The sequence below is a fragment of the Choloepus didactylus genome, chromosome 19, assembly GCF_015220235.1.
Source record: "Choloepus didactylus isolate mChoDid1 chromosome 19, mChoDid1.pri, whole genome shotgun sequence".
NCBI classification, from domain to species: Eukaryota; Metazoa; Chordata; class Mammalia; order Pilosa; family Megalonychidae; genus Choloepus; species Choloepus didactylus.
This window is the reverse complement of record NC_051325.1, coordinates 25,777,115-25,800,375: the sequence shown is the minus strand read 5'-3', so window position 1 is coordinate 25,800,375 and position 23,261 is coordinate 25,777,115. Positions and strand designations below refer to the sequence as shown.

The following is a 23,261-nucleotide window of genomic DNA, read 5'->3' as shown; positions in this document are numbered from 1 at the left end:
GAGAATTCATAATTTGAAAATTAGATATTATTTTAATGCAAAAGCCATTTTCTTTAAAAATGCACTGCATCTCTGGATTAATATTTATTATTTTAATGCAACTGTCATTTTCTTCAAAATACCATTATATCTCAGATCTTGAATATGATGCAGTAACATATCTCCTCTGATAGGATACCTTCGGTCTTCTTTTGATGGGGCAGACTGCTTTTAAATATATTCACTATTTCACTGCATTATTTATTCATTTATATGTTCAGCATAATTTTTCTTGATGGCCTTTTTTTCCCTTGAAATGTTATATAACAAAAATACCAGGACAAGTTGGCATTTCAGTTTATCCCTCTACTCCATATGCTGTCAGATGAAGAGGGAAATCAATGTGTATCATCACACACAGCCTGTCTTTTCTTCTGTACATCAATTTCTATTCCCCATGGAAATAATTTCATAGCAATTTAGACACCTGTTACATGATATATGAACACTGAGGTTAAAGTCTATCCAGTCAGGACCAAAGTATACCCAAATTCGAATTTACTTGTATTGCTGCTTCAGTTTAATCTGCCCCAATGCAGTTAGATCTATGTAGACTAAATATGCTACCCTACAGATTCAGAAAGGAATGGATATTTTTCTATCTAAACATAAGCATTGGACTATTTAGGATAAATCTCCAGCTCAAGTTAATGCATAAGTCAAATAATGTCAATCATTCCAAAAACTATAAAAAAAAACCCCACAATTTTTCCATCCAATAAATTCCAACAAAGTCAATGCCTTAGTTATGGTTCCCCTAGAAGGAGACCACAAGGCAAAGTTTTGAGGAAGTGATCCCAGGAAACTAGTCGGGGAGTGGGGAGGCAAGACAGGTAAGGGACGGCAGCCAATAAAAGGAGTGTTCCTGTTAAGGAACTGGTGCTCAGTCCCACCAGTGAACTCTGGGAGACTGTGTAGAAGTGCATCTCAGAGTTACCCAACCAAAGGGCAAGGCAGCTGGGGAAGTACCAGCTGTGGGTGGTACTTGCAGCCAGCTATGCATGTGCCAGAGAAAAGCAGGCAGCTGGAAACATGACAGTCTGCACTACAATGGTTAGGCCCAAATAGGCTGGGCACTGACAACCACTGCTGTAGTCAGCTTCAGAATTGAGTGAGAAGTCTCCAAAGATTAAAATGCTACAGCCTCAATATCACATTTCAGCAGCATCAAACCCAGTACCTGGCATCTGGTATATGTACCTTGACAGTAGTTGGTTGTGTTTGGGTTTAGAAAATATCTCCCAAATCTGACACTCCTTTCTTGGCAAGATTAATCACTAAATACATGAATTATTCTCAACAATCCATGCAGATGAGAATCACCTCAAATGCTTCTTTCAAATCAAAATCAGTGGTTATCAAATGTTGAGATTCGGCAGAGTCACCTGCAGGATTAATGAAACACGGGACTGGACCCCCACCCCCAGAGTTTCTGGTTCAGTAGGTTTGGGATGGGCCAAGAATTTGCATTTCTAACAACCTCCCAGGGATGCTGATGCCACTGTTCTAGGACCACAGTTTGAGAATCTCTTCTCCAAGCCATCTCACACATTTTGCTTGCCCCCTGCCCTAGTCATCTCTGTGTTTTACCACTATTATCAAAAGAAGTCCATTATATTCTTCAGATTTTTTAAGGCAGAAAAGAAAATGTCGAGGCCTTGAAATGCATTTTCAGTCAGTGGAAAAGTTAAGCAGAGGAAGTTTTTTCTATCTCTGAAGAAAGCAGACAACTGAGTTTGGGATATTCTATCTACATTGGAAAATTCTATCATATTTATAATCATTTTTGATTAGCATGTATTGAAGGATAGTTATTCATAGTAGGGACTCTTAGGGCTTAGGTTTTCTGAGTGGTATTTTATATAGCTGTATGAAAAAGGAGGCACATTGTTGATTATATACTTTGGATGGATTGTATAGTATGTTAATATATCTCTATAAAATTGCATTTAAAAAAATGCTCTTGGCCACTTGTAGACATATAAAAAAAAGTTGGCATGTAATAAGTTTTCGTTATTGATAGTTCATCAATCTCTGCTATTACTAAGGGATATTTTCTGCTTTAGGATGTTTTTTTTTCTACTTAGCATACACCTAGACAAAATATTCAAGTTTTTAAAAAAGAATTCCAGAGTTCTTGTTATTTTTCCTCTTTTAGTCATTTTGAAATATGTTCTGGTTTGTTAATGCTGCTATTATGCAAAATACCAGAAATGGATTGACTTTTATAGAGGGCATTTATTGGGTTACAAATTTACAGTTCTAAGGCCATGAAAGTGTCAAACTAAGGCATCAACAAGAGGATACCTCCACTGAAGGAAGGCCAATGGCTTCCAGAACAACTCTGTCAGCTGGGAACGCATGTGGCTGGTGTCTGCTGCGCCTTCGCTCCTGGGTTTTGTTTCAAAATGAATTTCTCCAAAATGTCTCTTGGCTTTTTCTTGGCTTCTCTCTCTCAGGTCCTGTGAGTCCTTGCTTCTTTATCCTGGGTATTTCTCTCTAAGCATGGAGGTCCTCTCTTTGCTTCTCCAGGGCAAACTCTGGGCTTCATCTCTTAGCCTAGCATCTCCAAAATGTCACTCTTAGCTGCTCTGAGGTCCTTCTGTTTGTGGGTTCATTTTATAGGACTCCAGTGAACTAATCAAGACCCACCCTGAATGGGCAAGGCCACATCTTCATGGAAATAATTCAGTCAGAGGTTCCACCCTAACCAACAGACTAATACATCTGCCCCCACAAGATTGAATTAAAGAATATGGCTTTTTTGGGGACATAATGTATCCAAATTGGCACAAAACATAACCAGATATGCTGCAGAAAGTAAGGGGAAAGGGCCATGGGGGTCCCTTGATGAAGGTGAGCGGCAGTCTCCTGGACAAGCTTGCAAAGGGACTGGAGTTTACTGATGTCCAGCACTTCAGGTTGTAGGTAATTCCTACTCTGTGACAAAGACCCCCTCCCCAGTGCCAAAGAGAGGTGATCATTCCCTTGTTTGTGCTACTACAGTATGTTGCATCTGGTCATATCATGGTTACTTAGCTCAGCGTATCATATTATTATTGTTTTGGATTCGTATTCTCCCACTGGCCTTGGGACCCCTTGAAACCAGAGCTGTGTCTCATTCATGTCTATATGCCTAGCAACTGTCACAGTGCCAGGTATATAGAAGTCCAATCAATTCATTTTGATCAATGAATGCATAAATCAATGAATGTGTAAGGGAGTGAAGGCATAAAAAGTGAGTAAATATAAACCATGTATAACTGGCATCTAAAGAAATAAAGGGACCTGTATTTCTTCCGTAGAACTAGTTCTCCAGGTTGCCATCCACTCCATGATTCTGAGCAGTGGGGTATGTTCCACGAATAGGTGGCTTTCTGGATGATATGACCAATTGAGAACCAGAAGAGGCTTAGTAGAATCGAGTAGATTTTCTTGTCACCAGTAGGATCAGTTGTGGCTCTCCCTAAACCTTTTATCCCTAGGTAAGTAAGGATGCCTGTGACCCATCTGAAAGGCAGTTAATCCCCTAGATTGGGTGAAGAAATGCCCCAAGTTTTGAAGTAATCCCAGTAGGATGTATGTGAGGAAATGATTACCTGATGGGAAGATGGAAGCAGAAAGATTTAAGTGACTAGACCTGCAGTGTTATCCAAGCCGAAGAAAAAGGAATAATATTTGAAAATTGATTTATAATAATACTGAATTGAAGTCACCCACTTGTGTTCATACAAAAGTAACTTTATTATAAGCATACACTATAGGTTCTAAATACAGTTTAATCTAGTGATAGCAATGGAAGAGAAGGGGAATTATTTTCATCACTGCTTTTGCCTGTTAGTAGAGAAAGATATACATTGATAGAAATAAAGCCCCTGGGTTTCATAACACTAGCTCTTTTTCTTTTACGGGTAGCTATAAAGTACTCAAGATTTATAGTGAGGGTTTTTCTCTAATTCTACTTTAAATTGAAAATAATCAAAAAAAAAAAAAAAATCCAAGCAACTTTCAGAGACCATTCTTATGGTACAAAAATTTGCCAATAAAGGTGAATCATAAATAAGGGAAATACTCAAAATATCCAGGTATATATTTATCATTCCTCCAACTTCAATGTAAATCATGCAACACAAATTATATATTTGAAGGTGTTTGGGTCAGTATAGCAGTAACTGCTGTAACAAACAGCATCAAAATGTCGGTGGACTAATACAACAGAATTCTGTTTCTTTTTCATGTAACAGTCCAATGTGGGACCTCCTGGTTGCTGGATACCGTGTTTCCACACGGTCATTCAGAGAACCAGATTCCTTTCATAACATGGCTCCGTTATCCTCTAGGATCTTGCTGAAAAAGGAAAAAAGACAGTAGAGTTGTCCCCAAACCCCTAAAAAAGATCTTCCTTGGAAGTGGCACCCTTCGGTTCTACACACATTTCATTGGCAAGAACTAGTCAAATGGCCACTCCTGACTGCAAAGATAGCAGGGTAGATAGTTGTCCCTGACCGGGCAGCTGCCATGCAGGCACAGCAGCCCACACTGATAGTGAGCCCAAATTTAGGGGATAATAAATTATTTTCTGCAATGTAGACAAGGTAAAGGAATTCAAATTGGCTAAATGTAGAATTGCCCTAAATTGACTGCAGCTTATGAAAGATCCTAAAGATGAAGTCAGCATCTCTTTAATGGTCCCAGCCCAAGCCTTCCTGAGGATGTTTCACTGGAACTCCAGCAGTATGTGAGATGGTTGCATGCACTCTGTATTCCAAAAGCTCTCTGCAGATCTCTTGAAGGAATGTACCACCCACCGAAGGATCTGGGTTTAGCACAGTTACATCACCACATTTGTTTGATAAATGAGGAATTGAAAAAACAGGGAGAAGTACTAAATTTCTTAGCAAGTACCTTCCAGAAGACCTACCCAAAGTAGGGTCTAAACCTTATTCCAGGGCTAAGAGAAGTGTTTTCTCTTTCCCATTGATGGTCACCTTGTTAAAAACTCAGGAAACCTGCACAGTGTGCTTATATCTCTATTTGTGCAACAAAGCAGAGGATGGGGCCAGTCCCTGAGTTGGGAGACCCCAGCTGACTTTTAGGTAGTTATTTATTAAGTCTAAAGACAAACACATGGAATATATTATCCAGATATTGCAGAAGTTGCAAATTGACCTGGATAGTGTTTTTAAAAGTTTTATTTAGGTGCCAATACTGAAAAATCAGATTTAATATGAAAATCCAGAAGGCTGGTTTCTTTTGAAAGATCAGAAGATGTGGCGTTCTGTGGCATGCATTCCCACACGAGAACAATCTAGTTGGCAAAAATGGGTGGTGGTTCTTTGTAACCAAGGCATGCCCTCTGCATATTCCACAGTTCCCACCCAGCCCATGTCACTCATTTTTATTTTTACCTGGCCCTGTTTCAGTTTGCTGTCCTTGAGAAATGCCATCATAGTTTTCAATTTCACCTTGAGTGGAGAATCAGCCTTCTTAAAACTCTTCTAAAAGTCAGAACAAATGTCTAGTTTCCAACCTAAACCACAGCAATTTAAGCAGGAGACATAACTATCATGTTTAAAAAGAGTGACTATATAATTAGGACATACTCCACTCCCTAAGCATCAGAATCAATTATCCTGACAAGACCCTAGGACAGTAACCACTCTTGAAATATACATTTATAAACAGAAAAAGAAAGACCAAAACTAATTTTGGGTGATCAGGAGAAGGGCTTTCTCCAGGGACGGGGCTGAGTTCATTCTAGGATGTGTGATACGATGCAGCCTGCCTCTTGTTTTTTTTAAATGTCATACACAAGCTTTGAGTCAAGAGAGAGCAGTTGTAGCTAGTGCTCACATTGAGTAATTAGCAAGACTTAGTAAGTCTTAAAAAGAGTTAGGATAAAGGTGTGCTCTGATGAGGTGACTGATCTGAATCGAGGCCCACACGAGGGTTGAACCCCCTTGAGATCAAGCCTTTGAAGAACGCTGTGGCATAACTTTAATGGTCCCAGCCCAAGCCTTCCTGAGGATGTTTCACTGGGACTCCAGCATTATGTGAGATGGTTGCATGCACCATCTGCACCAGTGGCATTTGTTGCTATTGTGATTCAGCATGGACTGAATTCATAATGTAAGTTCAATTCTTTGCTGCTGGTGGCATTCATTCCACTTGATTGAAAAGAAATACACACTTCATCTGAAAATGATTAGCCTTTGAATGCCTTTTATTAAGTGACTTGAGGGATTTTATTGATTCTTTTAGGGTTCATGTGGTTGCAAGAATGGATTCTTCTAGAGTAGTGTTGTCTTTCTTAGCCTCTCTCTACTGATCGTAGATCTCCCTTTGCTGTCATGCCCTTACTCCATATATTTTAGCTAAATCAAGAGCCACAAACTAGTGACTTATAGACAAAATTGAGCCTTCTGTTTGACTCTTCATATATGCTTAAATTTTTAAATTTGAGCATTTTAAACAAAAAGTACAATTCCAGTTGGCCAGAGGTCCCGCTACTTCTCTATTGCCTCATATGTGACCTAATTTGCAAATTTATATTGTTTCTTGTACCCCATAGTTAGAGTTCAGAGATTCTGAAATTAGTGTGCATGTTGTAAATTAGTTAATACATGTAAAGTCCTAAGAAAGTTCCTGCCACACAATAAGCACACAATAACTTATAATTATTACCATCATTGTTGTTATTATGGGTCTATGTTTTCCTGCAGTTTACTACAGATGTTTGCTAGGTTGGTACTATCCCAACATATGTTTCTTTTTTTCTTTTAAAATAGGATTTTCTTCATTCCATTTTCTCACTTGCTTGTCCTTATCTCAAAGTATCTGACTCTTTACAGAAATAGTCTAATTAAATTATACTGTACTTAATGGCAAACAGGAAAACACGCAGCTAACCAAATAAACATACCCTAAACTGTACAATTATAAAGAGGGAGTGAAATGCCAGTATCTTCCAAGCATGACAGACACAAATATAAAAGCCCAGTAAAGACAAAAAGTAAAGACCAACCAAATTGCAATCCTTGTTGTTTCCCATAACCCAATATTCTATTATTAAGTGTGGCATGTCAGTAGGAACCTGTGTTTCAATTATATTTTTAGTAAAAGATACATCTGAATTATTTGTGAAAGCAACTTTGAAATCCCAAACATACAAGAAAAGCACGGTGGGTTATTCATCATTCTTCTCTCAACACACAGAACTTCAGTTTACTGAGGTCTTCAAAACTCCTGTTTTTATAGAGTAAGAGGTTGGCCTGGAATGATGGATAAAGCCCTGAATTAAGAGGGTTTCCAGATCTTGGCTGCTCCCAACCAGGTGTTTGGAGGCTTACGTTTCCACACTTAAAAATGATAGGATTAGGATAATAATGTGCTACATTCACTGAAGCATATGAAACAAGTCTCTTAATCGTCACTAAACTAGAGCACAGGTTTTCAAAGATCTAAACTATCTATTAGTATTTTAAGTATGACAGTAACTTTCTGTTTAACAAGGTATCTTTTGATAAAATCAAAATTGTTTTCTTTTTTTTACAATCACTTTTATTCCCAGCTATGATAGCCTCCACCTCAGTCTTCCCTCAGAAAGTACCTAACTAAAAGTAGAAAATTCTTTGACCTCATGGCAGGCCCTGATGAGGGGAAAGTGCCCCAGTGCTGACTCAAGAATTTCTAGGCCTGGAATGTACATGTTAGCTGGGATGAAGTGGTTGGCTGAAGAGCATAATTGTGGCCTCATATTGTAATATAAGTTGCTTCAAGACAGAGAATGGCTAGGGTACAAATGTAAGGCAGCAAGAGTCTGGCTTCTGGGACATGGAATGACAGGTCATTCCATATCAGAGCCATAGAATTTTAGGCACATTTTTGAAAGAAATTATAGGAGTCATGGGAAAATGCTACAATAATGCTATAGAGCAAATAGCCACCAAGCTTCATGGGCATACAGTAATAAACATCTCTTTAGCTCACAAGTTTTTGAGGTTCGCTTACTCTGGGCTAAGCATGTTTGATCTTATCTGGGCTCATTCATACATGTTTGGTCAGTTATGGGTCAAGTAGGTGGCTCAACTGATCTTGGTGGACTTGCTTACATTTCTGAATATCAGCGAGCCGCTTGACTGGGTGGCTTGGATGGTTGGGGTGACTCAGTCTTTTCCATGTTTCTCATCCTCTTTCAGTATAGTCAAGGCATGTTCCCATAACCATGACAGAGGAACATGAGTGAAATCTGAAATGCACAAGTGCTTTTTCAAGCCTCTGTTTGGGCTATATCTGCTGATGTCTGATTGGCCAAGGAAAGTTACATGACTCCCTAAGAGTCGAGGTGTGGGGAAATAGACTCTGCCTCTTTAGTGAGTCATAAGGCAAAGGCTATGGATAAAGGGAATGGTAAAATATTCAAACCATTAATGCCATCAGTCTACCACAGAGGAGAATTGACTAGGTTCTGGTCCTAGTTTTGCTACTAGCAACCCAGAGTCGAGAAAGTCACTTAACTTCTCGGGCCACAGGTATATACTTAGTGAAATAAAAGGGGTTGACTATATAATTGCTGTAGTCCCTTTCCAAGACTTCTAAATCTTCAAGGGTTTGACTATATAATTGCTAATGTCCCTTTCCAAGATTTCTACAGTAATCGCTAGATGCCTGTAAAATGATTACAAAAGAATTTTTTGAAATACATTTCAAGGCTAGAGGAGATATAAACTATAGGGCTAAGTTAGGAAATCACACCATTTTAGGAGAAGTATATTGGGGAAAGTCAAAGAAAAAGTAATGGGGATAGACCTAGGGAAGACATCATAGGAATCCGATGATGTTCTTCCCTGTTTTAAGAGCAGATTTCCTCTACAGTCAGTTTCATGTGATATATGGATATATAGAGGTACTTACACATATGAGCTATCTCACAATGCATTGTCTTTTTCTTTAAAATAAAATTTAAAATAAAATTTAAAATGCAGTGCATGTTAGGAACTGTGCTGGGTAAATCACTTGAGCACTAGCTTCTGTCTTCCTTCTTTTATTGATTCAGTGTTCATATTACTATGTACCTCTAAACTGAGAAAGGAAGAAGAAAATTACAGCTAGAGAACTCTGTCTCCCCAGAGAATGCCATCTGTTATATGTCCCATGGGAAAAAGGCTGAGGAGTTCTGTCCTATAATAAGGCTAATATCAAGGGTACTGGCAGGTCAGGCCAAACTTTTAAGTCCCATCTCTTCCATAAAGTATTTCCATTATCAATTCAAGGCTTCAGGGCTCTTCATTTTCAGCATCCACAGTCCATCTTGTCTGTAGTACCCATTCAGCTCTACATGTTAATTATTTTCCCCATACATATACTTGTCACTCTTGAAGGATTCTAAGTTCTTCATTCTCCCGGGCATCAAACACAGGATCCTGCACCAATCAGGGTGTTCAAAAATATTATTTGTTGATAAACGCATCAAAATCCACAAGCCAGAAAATAATGAGAGATCCAACATATAAAAATTGTGTTGCATTGCCCAAATAATGACTCAAATGTTATAAATAGAAAGGGCAAAGACCACTTCATAGACAGGGTCCCAGATGTTTCAGGCTGCAATTTTTATTTCTTTTCCTTTTTAGAAAAAAGATGATACACATTTAACTAATAAGCAAGCAGAATAAGCTAAGTGCTTAACATGCATGATCTCATTTAAAAATTTAAACCTTTCAATAAACTAGGAAAATTGTTTTTCTCCTGTTTTATTTGAGAAAATTTAAACTCCACAAGGTTAAGTGAGCTGCCCAAGGTCATATGTGGTAAAACGCAAGCATTCAAGAGCCTATATGGAGAAAAAATCATCCAATTTGTGTAACTCTATGGCAAAGTTTTAATTTGTGTTTGCCTTTTAAGCCCTTTGTAACTGGTTCTGTGCTAGTTGGTATTTGTTCACAAGATAAAATTAATTTAAATATCATTTTCAAACAGACATAATTATTTAGGAAAATCAGCCAAATATATAAGCATGCACTGTACTCAGGAATTTATACTCATTGTGAACTGAATTCTTCCACATTGGCGTGAACTAACCGATTTATTTCTGTTTAGATCTTCTGGAGTATTTTCTACATTGACCTAAAGGACACTTATCACCATTTTACTCATTTTCTTTAGATTTCACTTGCCAAGGGCAGACTTGAATTACAAGACTTAATAAGTACTACATTTTACTTGAGTGGTTTGTAATTTTGACCTCCAAGTTCATGTTCACTAGGAATTGTTTCTCTATAGAGGTCACTCCTGCCCTGGGTTGTGGAGAAATCCAAACAGTCTGCATTTATACTGCCTCTGCTGGGACTCTATGGGTCTTATCAGTTGGAGAACAGTTTTTGCTTTCTTTTTGTTGATCCTAGGTACCCTGTTTACAGGGGTAAGGTGAACTTGGAAACTACACTCACTCATGGTGTTGCTTTGGGTTTCTGATTCCTTGTTGCAGACATTTTTCCTCCAACCAGCCCCTTGAAACATTGGCTTCCTTGCCTCATCCCCAGATTTTGGATTGAGTTTTCCTAGTTCCCATTTCAAGAGTGGAGACCCCTGGTTTTAGAGAGGGAGTTCAGTTTGAGCACTCCAGTGCCTAAAATCCGAGGCCTTCTCTTCTTTCCCTCCAGGACATTAAAAACCCAGCCCCCGAGATGGAGAATCGGCTGTGCTACCCAGAGGGCCTTTGGCTTTGAGTTTCTTTGTTACTTTTGTGACTTAGGGATTTCCTTTTCTTTTTCTTTCAAAAGCAGCTATAGATTTAAATAAATGTATCTGTTATGTTTTGTTCAGCATTTCCATGTATTTGGAGAAGAAGAAGGAATTTCCCAGTCACTCAGCCATATTAACCCAACGTCCCATTGCAATTTGTTCTAAGGAAAGTTAGAGAAAAACAAAATAAGCAAATAAAAACTGGAATAATTGGGATATATGATGGAGTTCCATTTTCCCACATGCCATTTTCTGACAATCCTCTGGTAACCTGACTGACCTCACTCTGTAATTTTCATAGGGCCCTGTCATTTCTATTCTTGGTTGAAGTAAAAAATCATGAGGTTGTTCTAAAGTCAAATGATGCCCTGCAAGTTTGCACAGGCTCATTTTGAAACCACCTATTCTATGTATCTACTTTTTAATGCTTTTCTCATTATTTTTAATAACTTCTTAGCTATTTGATGATGTTGAGGTTAAAGTACTATAGTTTGTGCAGTAATTCATTATAAAATTTTCCTAGTCACAGTATCCCATATTCAGAGTTCTGTACTTGTGTGTGTGTGTGTGTGTGCATGAGCATTTTTAAAAAGTAGGTTTTGTTTTTATTTTAGAAGTTATTTTCATGCTAAAATTAAAATGTTCACATTACCATAAAAATTAGAAATAGAAAAAATAAAAATACTCATAATCCCAACACAGTTTCTATTTTAGTTTGTTTCCTTTCACAGTTGGTCTGTACTTTTAGCAAATATTCTCATAGTTATAATCACAGTATATATACAACTGCATATAGACTTTTTTCATTTGTCACAATAGCATAATTATTTGTCCTTGTCTTCATAGCCAGTACATTCACTGGCTACATCATATTTACGTGGAGGCCTTATGTTTTATTATATATAAATTCTTCGGAGTCGTTTAGGTTTTATTGATGTTTTTGTTATTTCTTTGTTTGTTTATATTTTACTATGTTCCCTAATCGTTAGAGGAAAACTTCAAAAAATTTTGAGCAGATAACTGCATTACCATATTACCTCCTAGAGGCCAGGAGAGATATTTTTAAAGGATTGAAAAGCTATGTAGGATGCAATTTTAAATATAGAGAGCAGATGCTCCAGGAAAAGAAAAAAGGTGAAATAATTTAAATTGTCTAATTAGAAAGCAAACTGAAACAAATACCCCCATGTGCATATCAAAGTGCATGTAGATATTACAATTATTTCAAGTAAATTTTAACAGAGTAATGTAATTGTGCAGCCTTAGTGGGATATATTCTATGAATAAAAAGAACTTCAAAAAAAAAACCTTAAGCTTCACATGGCTATTTTATTGATAGGTCATAAAATTAAAATGATTTCATATTTGTAGCACAAGACAGATAAATATGTAAAATTATCAGAAAATTTTCATTGTAAAAGAAAAGATATACAAATATGAAATCCCGAGGAGGAAAAAACCCTATAATGTTAAATTTAAATTTGAGACATCAATAGGTACTGGCAGTTTTCAATGTATATTTCCTAATTGTCCACTGAGATGCCTAAAAGCAGTAACACCTCGGTAGCAAGGAGTGCTTCTGGCATCCGTAGCTTGGTTTACTAATGCCTTCTCTACCAAAGGAACCAGGGCTCCTTGGAGATGTGGCTGATTCCATGTCTGGGGCAGGGAAGATGCAAGGAGTGTCCAGGATAACTTGTAGCCCTATTTCCAAATAAGGTCACATTCTGAGGTACTTGGGATTAGGACTTCAACATATCTTTCTGGGGGACATAATTCAACCCATAACACTGTCCCTCCATGAAATTTATTGGAAAGTGAGTTAAGGCCTTAATTTGAGCTCTGGTCAGCCAATCCCATTGCCTCCTGACCTTGTGAAAAACAGGTTAAATATCTGTCTTTGCATTTTTTTTTAAGTTCTGTCTTTGTGTTTTTGTTATTCCACTGAATCTTATTCTCCTTAGAAATTGGTTTTGATTGTGTCTGGCTGTTAACTCACTGTCCTGAGTTACTTTAAATTTATACCACATTTATATTATACTTTTTTTTTTCCTATTTGTAAGCTAGCTGTCATGACTAACTTTGCTTTCTCCTAGGTCTTCAGTTACATTATGAACCTAAAAAAATCTCATGTAACTAGATCAAATCACTGCTTTGTTTCTTAAGGCAGTTGAAAAAATGTCAGAGGCAGGACAGCGTATGAAGTGCAAATATCTTTGACAACATACTCAGAGCTGACCCACTTGGATTTGACTGTTTTGTCTTTTCCTGTTTACCCAGAGTTCACAGAAATGATGAGTGGACAATGTCTTTTGAAAATCTGGTTAACTCAGCAATTTACAGATTGAGTCTGTCTAGTCAAATTGGAAAAAAATCAGCCTATAATAAAACATTCTTTCTGCCATTCCCAAAGGACCATGCAGTTGAGTAAAAATTCAACAAATGTTTGAGTACATGAATCAGAATGCAGCAGTTGGTTGGGATCATCCCAGCAGAGGAATGATCAAGAGGAAGCACCGTGATCAGTGGAGGAACAGGCCAGGACTGTGGGGCGGGAATAAGTTCTGAGGCCACAAGAATGTAAAGACAGAGCCAGCTGAATTAAATTATGTGTTCTTCATGGGGTAGAGCCATATATGAGTTGCCTTTGTGTTCCCTGACTGTATCAGTTAGTTATTGCCACAGTAATGCTGCCTAACAACCAACCACAAAGCTCAATGGCTTAAAACAGTAAGTAATTACTAAGCTCAGGGACTAAATTCTGGGTAGGTTGTTCCCTTGGGGTCTGGGCCAGGCTTGGCTGATCTCAGTAGACTTGCTCTTGTGTATTCAGCTGGTAATTCCGCTAGGGACTGGCTGGTTTAGGATAGATTCACTTTCATGTCTGATAGTCAATTGAGATGATGGGGAGGAGCATAATTGGGCCAACTGTCTCATCCTCCAGCAAACTAGTCTTAATTTGTTCACATGGTGACTGAACAGGTTTCTACCAGTGAGAGCAGAAGTGCACAAGGCCTCTTGAGATCTAGGCTCAGAACTGGCATGCTGTCACTTCTGGCATATTCTAGTTGACAAAGCCAATCACAAGGTACCCCAGATTCAAGGAAACGGAAAATACAATCCACTCCCTTGTGGGAAAATCTACAAAGTCGCCTTGCAAAGGGAATGGCTACAGGAGGGGTAAAGAATTACTGCTACTTTGGCAATCAATCTGCCATTCCCAAAGGACCATGCAGTTGAGTAAAAATTCAACAAATGTTTGAGTACTTGAATCAGAATGCAGCAGTTGGTTGGGATCATCCCAGCAGAGGAATGATCAAGAGGAAGCACCGTGATCAGTGGAGGAACAGGCCAGGACTGTGGGGTGGGAATATTAGGAGGGATCCAAAGTGGAATTCCACAGTTGGACCCAATGTCTCAAGTCCTCTGGTCTAAGTCAGATTTAATCTGCTAGGACAGAGGTTACAAACTCTCCACCAGCCCAACAGGCTCATTATTGCCAATAATAATGAGGAAAAAAAATGAGATCTTACAGGAAAATGTGGATTTCTGACTTCTCTTGAAAATCAAGAATCTTGCAAGCATCAGTTGGAGCTGAGTTACTGGTAACCTCTTTAGGTAGAGAATGTCTTCTCCAGCTCCTCAGAGAATCTAACACTTCTATTCACTTGCACACAACCTCCTCCTCTTATTTTCATGAGTTCCCTGGCCGCTTGAAGCATCTGAGCTTGTTACTCTGGCTGGATCAGCTCTAGACTACTGATGGATGGAGCTTTATTGGAACAGAGCCAGACTTTACCCTGCATGCTACTCATATCTCATACAATGAACAAGTATTCAGTTTAAATGCAGGGAAAAATTGAAAAGAAAAATTGAAAAGAAAAGCCTAAAATGTAATAAATGTAAAATGTAATAAATGTAATAAATGAAATTTTGCAATTCATTCATTAGTAATTGAATGAATTTTTAAAAGATTGGAAAGTATAGCATTTACTATAAATCATCAGGTAGTGACTTATAATAAAATTCATTACTAACCCATGACAAAAGGAAGAGTTCACTAAAGTTTTAATTTAGCCACAAGTCATTTTGTAAAAAGTGTTGGTTTAAGTATTCAGCATTTTTCATATTTTACTTTAATTCTTTTTTTAATTAAGAAGAAATTAACTTTCAATAAACAGAAACAGAAGTTATTAAGCACAATTAACCCAAGATAAATTTTGTCTGCAAAATCAGCTACAATATATCCACAGCTGAAAGTCCCCAGTCTAACCTAAATGAAAACAGCTGTCTGCTGTTTCCTAAAAACAAGGTCAGTTGCTTTTCTCCATTTCCCTACCTTCACTGGAAAGGAAACTTTTAATCTCACATATTGCTGAATTAAAATCAAAGCGAATCAGAGCCTCAATAATAAAAAACAGAAACTTTCAAACACCAGGCTGATTTCACTCATGCAAAAGAGTATGACATTGTAAAAGCCACATTTCCATCTGAGTTATTTGGGACACCAGGGAAAGAATTGGCAGTTGTTTTCTTGTCTTTGATGGCCTCATGATTTGTATGTGCCAGACACTAAGGGTGGGCTGTGTGTGACTGCCTTCCTTCTATTGTAATAGTGTGAATCTCAGAGCTCGGGGGCCATTCTCACAGCATGGTTCCTCCTTGGCTTATTAAAATTTGAGTGCCAGCAAAATATATTCATAAATAACCCACATTTTATATTTTGGGAGAATAGCTAGGTTTCAACATTCACTTAAGCTAAGCCATTTTTATTAGGTACTTTTGAAAAAAACAGCTTTATTGATATGTAATTCACATACCTTACAGTCTACCCACTTAATACACTTCAGTTGTTTTTAGTGTATTCATGGAGATGTGCAACCATAACCACAATCTAATTCTAGAACATTTTCATCACCTCAAAAAGAAATCCCTTACTCATTAGCAGTCACTCTCCATTTCCCCTCCCCCCAGCCCCTGGCAATCACAAATCTACTTTTTGTCTTTATAGATTTGCCTCTTCTGGAAACTTCATAATTTTTATTAGGTACTTTTTGATATGGAAAAAAAGTCATTTGAACAGATCCACAGTCCATTTTCTGAGACTCTTGGGGCCTATTGCTTTTAGAATTCATAATTTTTCTGATTTGAGAAAGCTAACCTGGTGCATGTACCATAATCTTCCTTTCCAAAGAAGATAGAGAAAGGGTTTTGGAAAAGCAAGGAACCCTATTTTCAGGAAACCCCAACAAAGTCTGAGTTACCCTCAGAATCAAACAAGTTAATATTTCTGCAATAAAGTACATGAATATCTATGCAATATCTATGCAATAAAGTACATGAATATCTATGCAAAAATAGGATAAATAAGGATTATAAATAGCCAGTTAACGTCAATGAATTTGCCACAAATTTACAAAGACCGTCTGGATTTCAGTATTTGGTGGATTTAGAGATTGCAGATATGGATTATGGACCTTAATTAACTAAGTCTCAGCAAAATTTCTCTGGCAGAGAAACAATAAAGGAGTCGAACTAAAGAGGATGTTCTCCACAAGCTGTGGCACAGTCTAGAGTGTGGGTGGGAAGAGGGGCTCAAGATGCAGAGAGGCAGATGCTGAGGGCTGGCTTCACCCGGATGGTCCGGGGGTCGTAGCAAGCACCAGAGACTGCAATAAAAGCGGCAGGTGGAGGATGTGGAGCCAGGATCGAGACAAAAGGTAGAATTGGGAGCTCAGAGTAGAACCAGGACAGGAAGTTAACCAAGGTTTCCAAAGCAGACCAGCAGCGTGGGCGTCACATGGGAGCTTGTAAGAACTGCAGAATCTCAGGCCCCACCCACACCTCCTGAATTAGCATCAAAATCAAAATCCCATGTTTTAAGGGCATGTCTTAAGAAAAGCTGCCACAAGACTAATTAACAGGAGGTTAAAAAGAAAAAACCCTTAGTCGTTCATGCTATTTCTTAGATTATGCTCCCTGCTTATCATTCAATAAGCTACAAGAATTTTATTTAAAATTCTGCTTTTTCAGTAGGGCTAAACAGGCAGCACTCACTGCTATCCCCACCCTTTTCCCTACTTCTAGCGAAGATACCCAGCTTTTACCTGTTTTATGGTTAGGGCCTTCATCGCAAGCTGCATTTGAAGAAAGGGTCCTGTGACTTTAAAAAGTTTGGGGATTCTCCAGGGCACAAGATAGATAAATTAAAAGATAATTTAAAGGGTAGTTAAATCAGTTTACAAGGCAAATACAAATTAGAATGAAAAATGAATCTAAATAAAGAGGCGATAAAAAGAAGTCAAAACAAAAGTTAAAGTTGGTTCCATCAGTATGTTCAGTTTTTAAAACTTCACGGAACTTCTCTTTAGAAGCATCGGTGTTGGCTTCCCAGCCACCGCCTGAAGTCCACACTCCAAGAAGCCTGATCCTCGTTCCTCTATTCGAGCTGCCTCACAGGCTGTCCCTAGCTATCAATAGCCTCCAACTCCTAAATTTAAGAACTTTGGATCGATACATATTACATCCAGAAGGTTCTCCAAAAGACCGTCCCTGTTTGTTGTGTGTGTATGCGTGCATGTGTGTGTAGATTTATTTATTTATATTATTCCAAGTCTTTAGCCCTCTTCTGTGCCACCTGTAACCTGACCTTGACTTTCAGCTATGGACAAATGATGTGTCCAGCTAAACTCTGTTTACATCTTCCCTATGGGTAACTAGTGGGTGGTATTTTAAATTAATTTATTCCGCCCTCCTCTTTGTATCTCTGGCTCAGAGTTTCTACATCGGTGGTTATAGAAACGTAAACGACCTAAAAGCATTCTCCTCTGTCAATATCTCCCAGCTGCAGGTGGAACTGGAGCAAGAGTACCAAGACAAGTTCAAAAGACTGCCCCTGGAGATTTTGGAGTTCGTGCAGGAAGCCATGAAAGGGAAGATCAGTGAAGACAGCAATCACGGTTCTGCCCCTCCCTCCCTGGCCTCAGACCCTGGAAAACTGAACCACAAGTCCCCCTCCGGTGACGAGGTAGAAGGAGACAACCCAGGAAAAGAGTTTGATACTCCTCTGTGATTGTTCCTGCCAGGCCTTCAGAATATGCATGGACATTCAAGCTCCAGTGGACCCTCTCTTAATACAAAGATCACTGCCCAGGAGCATCTTCCTGAGAAGCATCCCTTAGCCTAAAGTCATCCCAAAGGGAGCATTCCAGAAGGATCTGTGTAGAGGTCTCTGTGCTCAGGTTCCATGTATTAAACAGAAACTGCTGCAGGTCTACTACTGGAGAGTGCATGTATATGGGATTTTTTTTTCTTTCCAATAGTAAATTCAAAGCAGGAAACTTCCAAGCTCCATGGAACTTTTAATGAAGGACTGTGTCTTCTTTGAAGGGCTCAAGTTTTTATTTGAAGCTCTGGTGTAAAGTATTTCAAAGTATAGAAATAGTTTGAGAAACGTGTAGCACTATCGAACAGCAACTTTGAGCATTCTCTTTTCTAACTGCCCCTCAACTACCATATCCTCGAGTTAATGTGCATATTATTAAATTGTTTCATCCTTTGCTTTGCAAGCACTGGTGGCTTGCAGTTGGCTAATTTATTTATCAAAGAGGCATCATCATATTTGTTGCTGACATGGCTTTCTTAGATACTGCAGTGATTCAAATAAGCTGGTTTTCTTTTTTTGAAAAAAAATCACTTGATTGAATCTATGCCCTGGGAAACCACCCCAAGACTTGGCAATATGGCTTGGACATTTGGCTGCATGAGCAAACTGGCTGCACACTTCCAGGGAGTGTGCTTTCCAAGTTGACTGTTAACACTCAAAGGCTGGGTATTTTTTGGTTGTTGGGTTGATATGATCAAATAACTACAAAGAGTCTGTTCTGTTGAAAAAACACGGTTGAGCTGATGTATGTTGAGTAGAGATTCAGAGTCAATAGGCTCCAGGGGTTATTTTCCTGTCTGACATTTTTTAGTAGTTCATTTATTTTTAACACAGAGATGAAGATTGAATATGTATCTAAAGAATATGTAGACCCACGTGTAAATGATATCTATTACCTCCAGGTATATGTATATATGCACTCAGCCTGGTATAAGTGCACACACACAAGTACAAATGTATGTGTTTATTAATTGGCAGTGACCCAGTCTCATCCACAAAACTTAAAAACACAAATATAACAAAAACAAAAATTCCCACCGGTAAATGGGTAAAGAAGAAAGGGGTCAAATGTCTAGATCATAAGGTTATTAAATTTATTCAAATTCTAAGAAACATTTGATGGAGCCAGTGATGAAAGTTGAGGTGGATTTAGAATTTGGAATATGAAATTGGTACTTATTTTGCAAGAACAAAAATTTGATTTTAAGTATCCGATGTTTAGCTTGTTTTAATGGTCAGAATACACAACAAATGTAGACATCAGCAATATGGAAATTTATTAGTATCCTTCATCATTTTTAAGTCTCATTTCAATTTTATTCTAACATTAAAAAATCTTTCATTATATATTTATTGTGTACATTCAACTCACTTAACTGCGTTAAATTCCTCTTTTAGGTGGCATAAAAGAAACAAATTATATCATGATAAGACTGCTCAAAAACATTATTGAAATGTCTTAAGTAAGAGAGGAGAATTAAATAAAGGAAAATATGACTTAGAGAGTAACACAAAGGACATTGAAGTTAAAGTCCAGAAGCAGATGCTAACAGCTTTATTTTACTTCCAAATAAACCTGATTGTCGCTTAGCCAAGCATTTTAAAATTCAAAAACCAGTTGTGTCCTGAAAACTGTTTCAAAAATTTAATATTTTTATGGAAATTATTTTCTTTAACTTTAAGCAATAACTAGGGATCACAATTAAGTTTTAATCAACATGAAAGTTTAGTTCAAACATTAGCAAAGCGTGTTTGATTAAAAAAAAACACGGCTAATGGGACACAAGGGGAAAAATCACATCCTCTTTGGAGATGATTGTATTTTGATCTAAAAAGGTTTGGGGTGTTAATTAGACACTTAATAAAACTTAACTTCCACTGAAAGAGAAATCTTTTGTAAATCGTTCTACTTTTGCACTTTGAAAGAAAGGCATTAATCATAAAGAAGCAAAGATGGTCAAAATTGAATGCTGCATTTTGTAAAACAAAATTACAGACTGTCTAAATTTGCAGAAGCATGAACCAATAATAGCATCCATAACCAAACACAAAGGTGATTCTTACAGAACAGTGTATCCCATCCTAGAGATAGACTAAAGACAAGTTGAATAACTTTGACTTACACACAACCGTTTTGGTAGTTGGATTTCATGATCTTAGCGACTCTAGTCATTTTACAATACATTTGTATTTGGCCATTTACTGTAATCACATTTTTCTATCTGTATAATGACACTTTTTGCAGTTGTGGGGTAGTGCGTAACACTGTCCATTTTGCATCATGAAACTACTACAGTGATACTATCATTTAATAATATTAATATTACTTGAAATAGACTAAGATAAAGAAAAGGGGTCTATATGATGTGCAGTTTTGTGCCTTTATGTATTTGCCTTGTTCTTTGTTGAATGTGTGAAATTCCGTACTGTGGTTTTCCCTGTAATAGAGAGTAGAGCCATGTATTAAATTAGACTGTGCCCTTCTGATACCTTTACACTACTGAGACTAGAGTGCTGGGCCACGTACGCCAGTTTTCAAAGTTCCTGTGTCATGCCATGTGTTTTTGGTTTTGAGCATTTTCATTATCGCCATACATTAATTAATACTCCTGTAATAGATAAGCAGTCATGAAATAATTCCGAAAGAAAGGGCCATCACTTGCATTACTTTGAATTTAATGTTGCACTTGTGCACTGTATTACTTTCGTTTGTGATGGATTGGACATTGTGACTTTTGCCTTTTAAGAGAAAAACAAAAGATAGGACAAAGTATTTGAAGCTCTTAAAATGTACATATTTTGGTTCTTCTATCTCAAATTATTTAAGATGCATAACTCACATTTTTGTAATAATTCTATGCAATTTTGTGGCATGATGTTTCTTCCACTTGTAATTTTATGTGCTTTCATCACAAGTCCAAAGGAAACAATAAAAATTTCTTAATGCAGCCCAGCTGTTATTTCTTGCTGTTGGAGTGGGACTACTGCCAGTCTTTAGGGTGAGTTTCCAGCCAGACCCAGCCATTTACTATAGGGGGATTGAGCCGCTGCTTTGCTTGCACCAGAGTGCACAGTAGCATAACTCTGTCATTCCACCACCCTCCACGCATTACTTCCATAGTGGAGTTACTCCCTTCCTCTCTTCCTTCTTTCCTTTCTTGATGAAAGCCAAGGAAGGCAAAACGGTCTGATTTGCAAAGGCTTTTTGACAGACCATGGAAATAATAAGGACTGACAGAGCACTTGATGTAAGTTTTCTTGTAATCGGGGAAAAAAAAAAGGTTTGGCAACATTGATAAAAAAAGGAATATGGAATATGTATGTGTGAGGTCTATATAAATGTCCCAAAAGTCACTCCAAATGCAGCGTATTGTATTAGTTATCTATTACTATGTAACAAGGTACTCCAAAAGCTAATGGCTTAAAATGGTATGAGTCATTTCTTAGCCCAGAGTTTCTGTGGGTCAGGAACTCAACCCAGGGACAGTGGTGATATCACTGTCCCAATGTATCTTGGGCCTCAGCTGGAAGGTTTGAAGGCTGGGGTCTGGAAATCTTAAGACTCATTTACTCACATCAGGCGTTTGATAATGGCCATCAGCTGAGAGAATAGTTGGGGTCTGGGCTTCTCTTTGCAAGTGGCCTGGGGTTTTCTCATAACATGGTAGCTGGAGTCCAAGGGTGGTGAGCCTCCCGAAAGAGGGGCCAGGGACAGGTGGGAGAGAGAGAGGGAGAGAGAGAGAGAATGAACCAGGAAGAAGCCCTGGCAAAATTTTTATGCCCAAGCCAAGGAAGTTACATTCCATCCCTTAGCCTGTGCTCCCATTGATCAGTGCTGCCACAAGCCTACTCGCAGTTCTAGGGGAGAGAACAAACAAGAAATGGAATCTTTGGAAAATACACTCTGCCTCCTGTACTATAAACCAAACTGGATTTGTAGTCACACCCAAACCTCTTCCAAGTGTTTTGTTTTCTATATCAGGGAACAGAACCAATACCAATCCAGTTGCCTAAGATAAAATATTGGAAACATCCTTGACAGCTCCCTCTCCCTCACCTCCTTCCAATAAATCACCAAGCTAGGTCAATTCTAATGCCCTGATAGGCTCTCAATGTGTTCACTTTCTTTCCCCTCTACTATTACCTAAATTCAAGCCACCATCCTCTTCCACCTGCCAGGGTTCTCCTAAATGGTCTCTAAGCTTCTAATCTAGCCTAATTTAAAAAGCTTTTTGTGTACTGCAGCTATGCTGATCATTCAAAAGCAAAAAACGGGATCAAGTCACCAACTTAAAAAACCTTTAATTAACCCTAATCATCTTCAGTTTAAAATCAAAACCCCCTAACCAACATTCAACCCCTAGCAATCACTTACCATCCTCTCCCTCTCTCCTCCATTCCCCGGCAACCACTAATCTACTTTCTCTATATATGGATTTGCCTATTCTGGAGATTTTGCATAATGGAATCATACAATATGTGGTCTTTTGTGTCTGACTTCTTTCACACAGCATTAAGTTTCCAAGCTTCATACCATATTATAACATGTATCAGTACATCATTCCTTTTAATGGTTTAATAATATTCCTTTGGATGTACCACATTTTATTTATCAGTTCATCAATTGATGGACATTTGGGTTGTTTCTGCATTGTACCTCTTATGAAGAATGCTGCTATGAACATTCGTATACCTGTTTTTGTGTATATGTATATTTATATATGTTTTCAATTCTCTTGAGTATATACCTAGGAGTAGAATTGCTGGATCATATGGTAACTCTATATTTAACTCTTTGAGGAACTGCCTAACTGTTTTCCAAAGCAGCTGCACCATTTTGCATATCCACCATAAATGCATGAAGTTTCCAGTCTCTCCACATCGTCACCAACGCATGTCTATCTTTTTGGTTCTAGCCATCCTAGTGGGTGTGAAGTGGTATCTCATTATGGTTTTGGTTTTTATTTCCCTAATGACTAATGATGTTGAGCATCTTTACATGTATATCTTAGCCATTTGTATATCTTCTTTGGAGAATTGTCTATTCAAGTCCTTTGCCCGTTTTTAACTGGGTTGATACTTATTTTAAACTCTGAGTCCTTTGTTTTGGTTTTTAGCCTCTTGTCTCCTTTGTGCTTGTCCATCACAAAACCCAGCCTCAGGACAGCTCTCTTGAACATTGGTCCTCCCTGGGCTACCGAATAACTTCAGGTTATTGAGGAAATGGTTCAGGTTATTTTCTACATGACTCCAGAAAGTTATTTACCTGCTTTTTTTTTTTTTACTAAAAGTCAAGTATCTATTTACTTTTCCT

At 38.0% G+C, this 23,261-nt stretch overlaps 1 protein-coding gene across 5 annotated transcripts in view; it reads left to right on the top strand.

The window, feature by feature from the left end:
* The window catches only part of PLCB1 (phospholipase C beta 1), an 856,401-nt gene that overhangs the window by 739,399 nt on the left and 93,741 nt on the right, over nucleotides 1-23,261 (top strand). For 2 of the 5 annotated variants that reach the window (XM_037811311.1, XM_037811312.1), the window contains one exon: nucleotides 17,627-20,890. The exons of 2 other annotated variants lie outside the window; for them this stretch is intronic. In XM_037811311.1, the coding sequence (XP_037667239.1) occupies nucleotides 17,627-17,854 (228 nt within the window). In that variant the 3' untranslated portion in view covers nucleotides 17,855-20,890. Of the gene's footprint in view, nucleotides 1-17,626; nucleotides 20,891-23,261 lie in introns of those variants that run through there. One more of the 5 variants, XM_037811313.1, reaches the window with a different exon arrangement.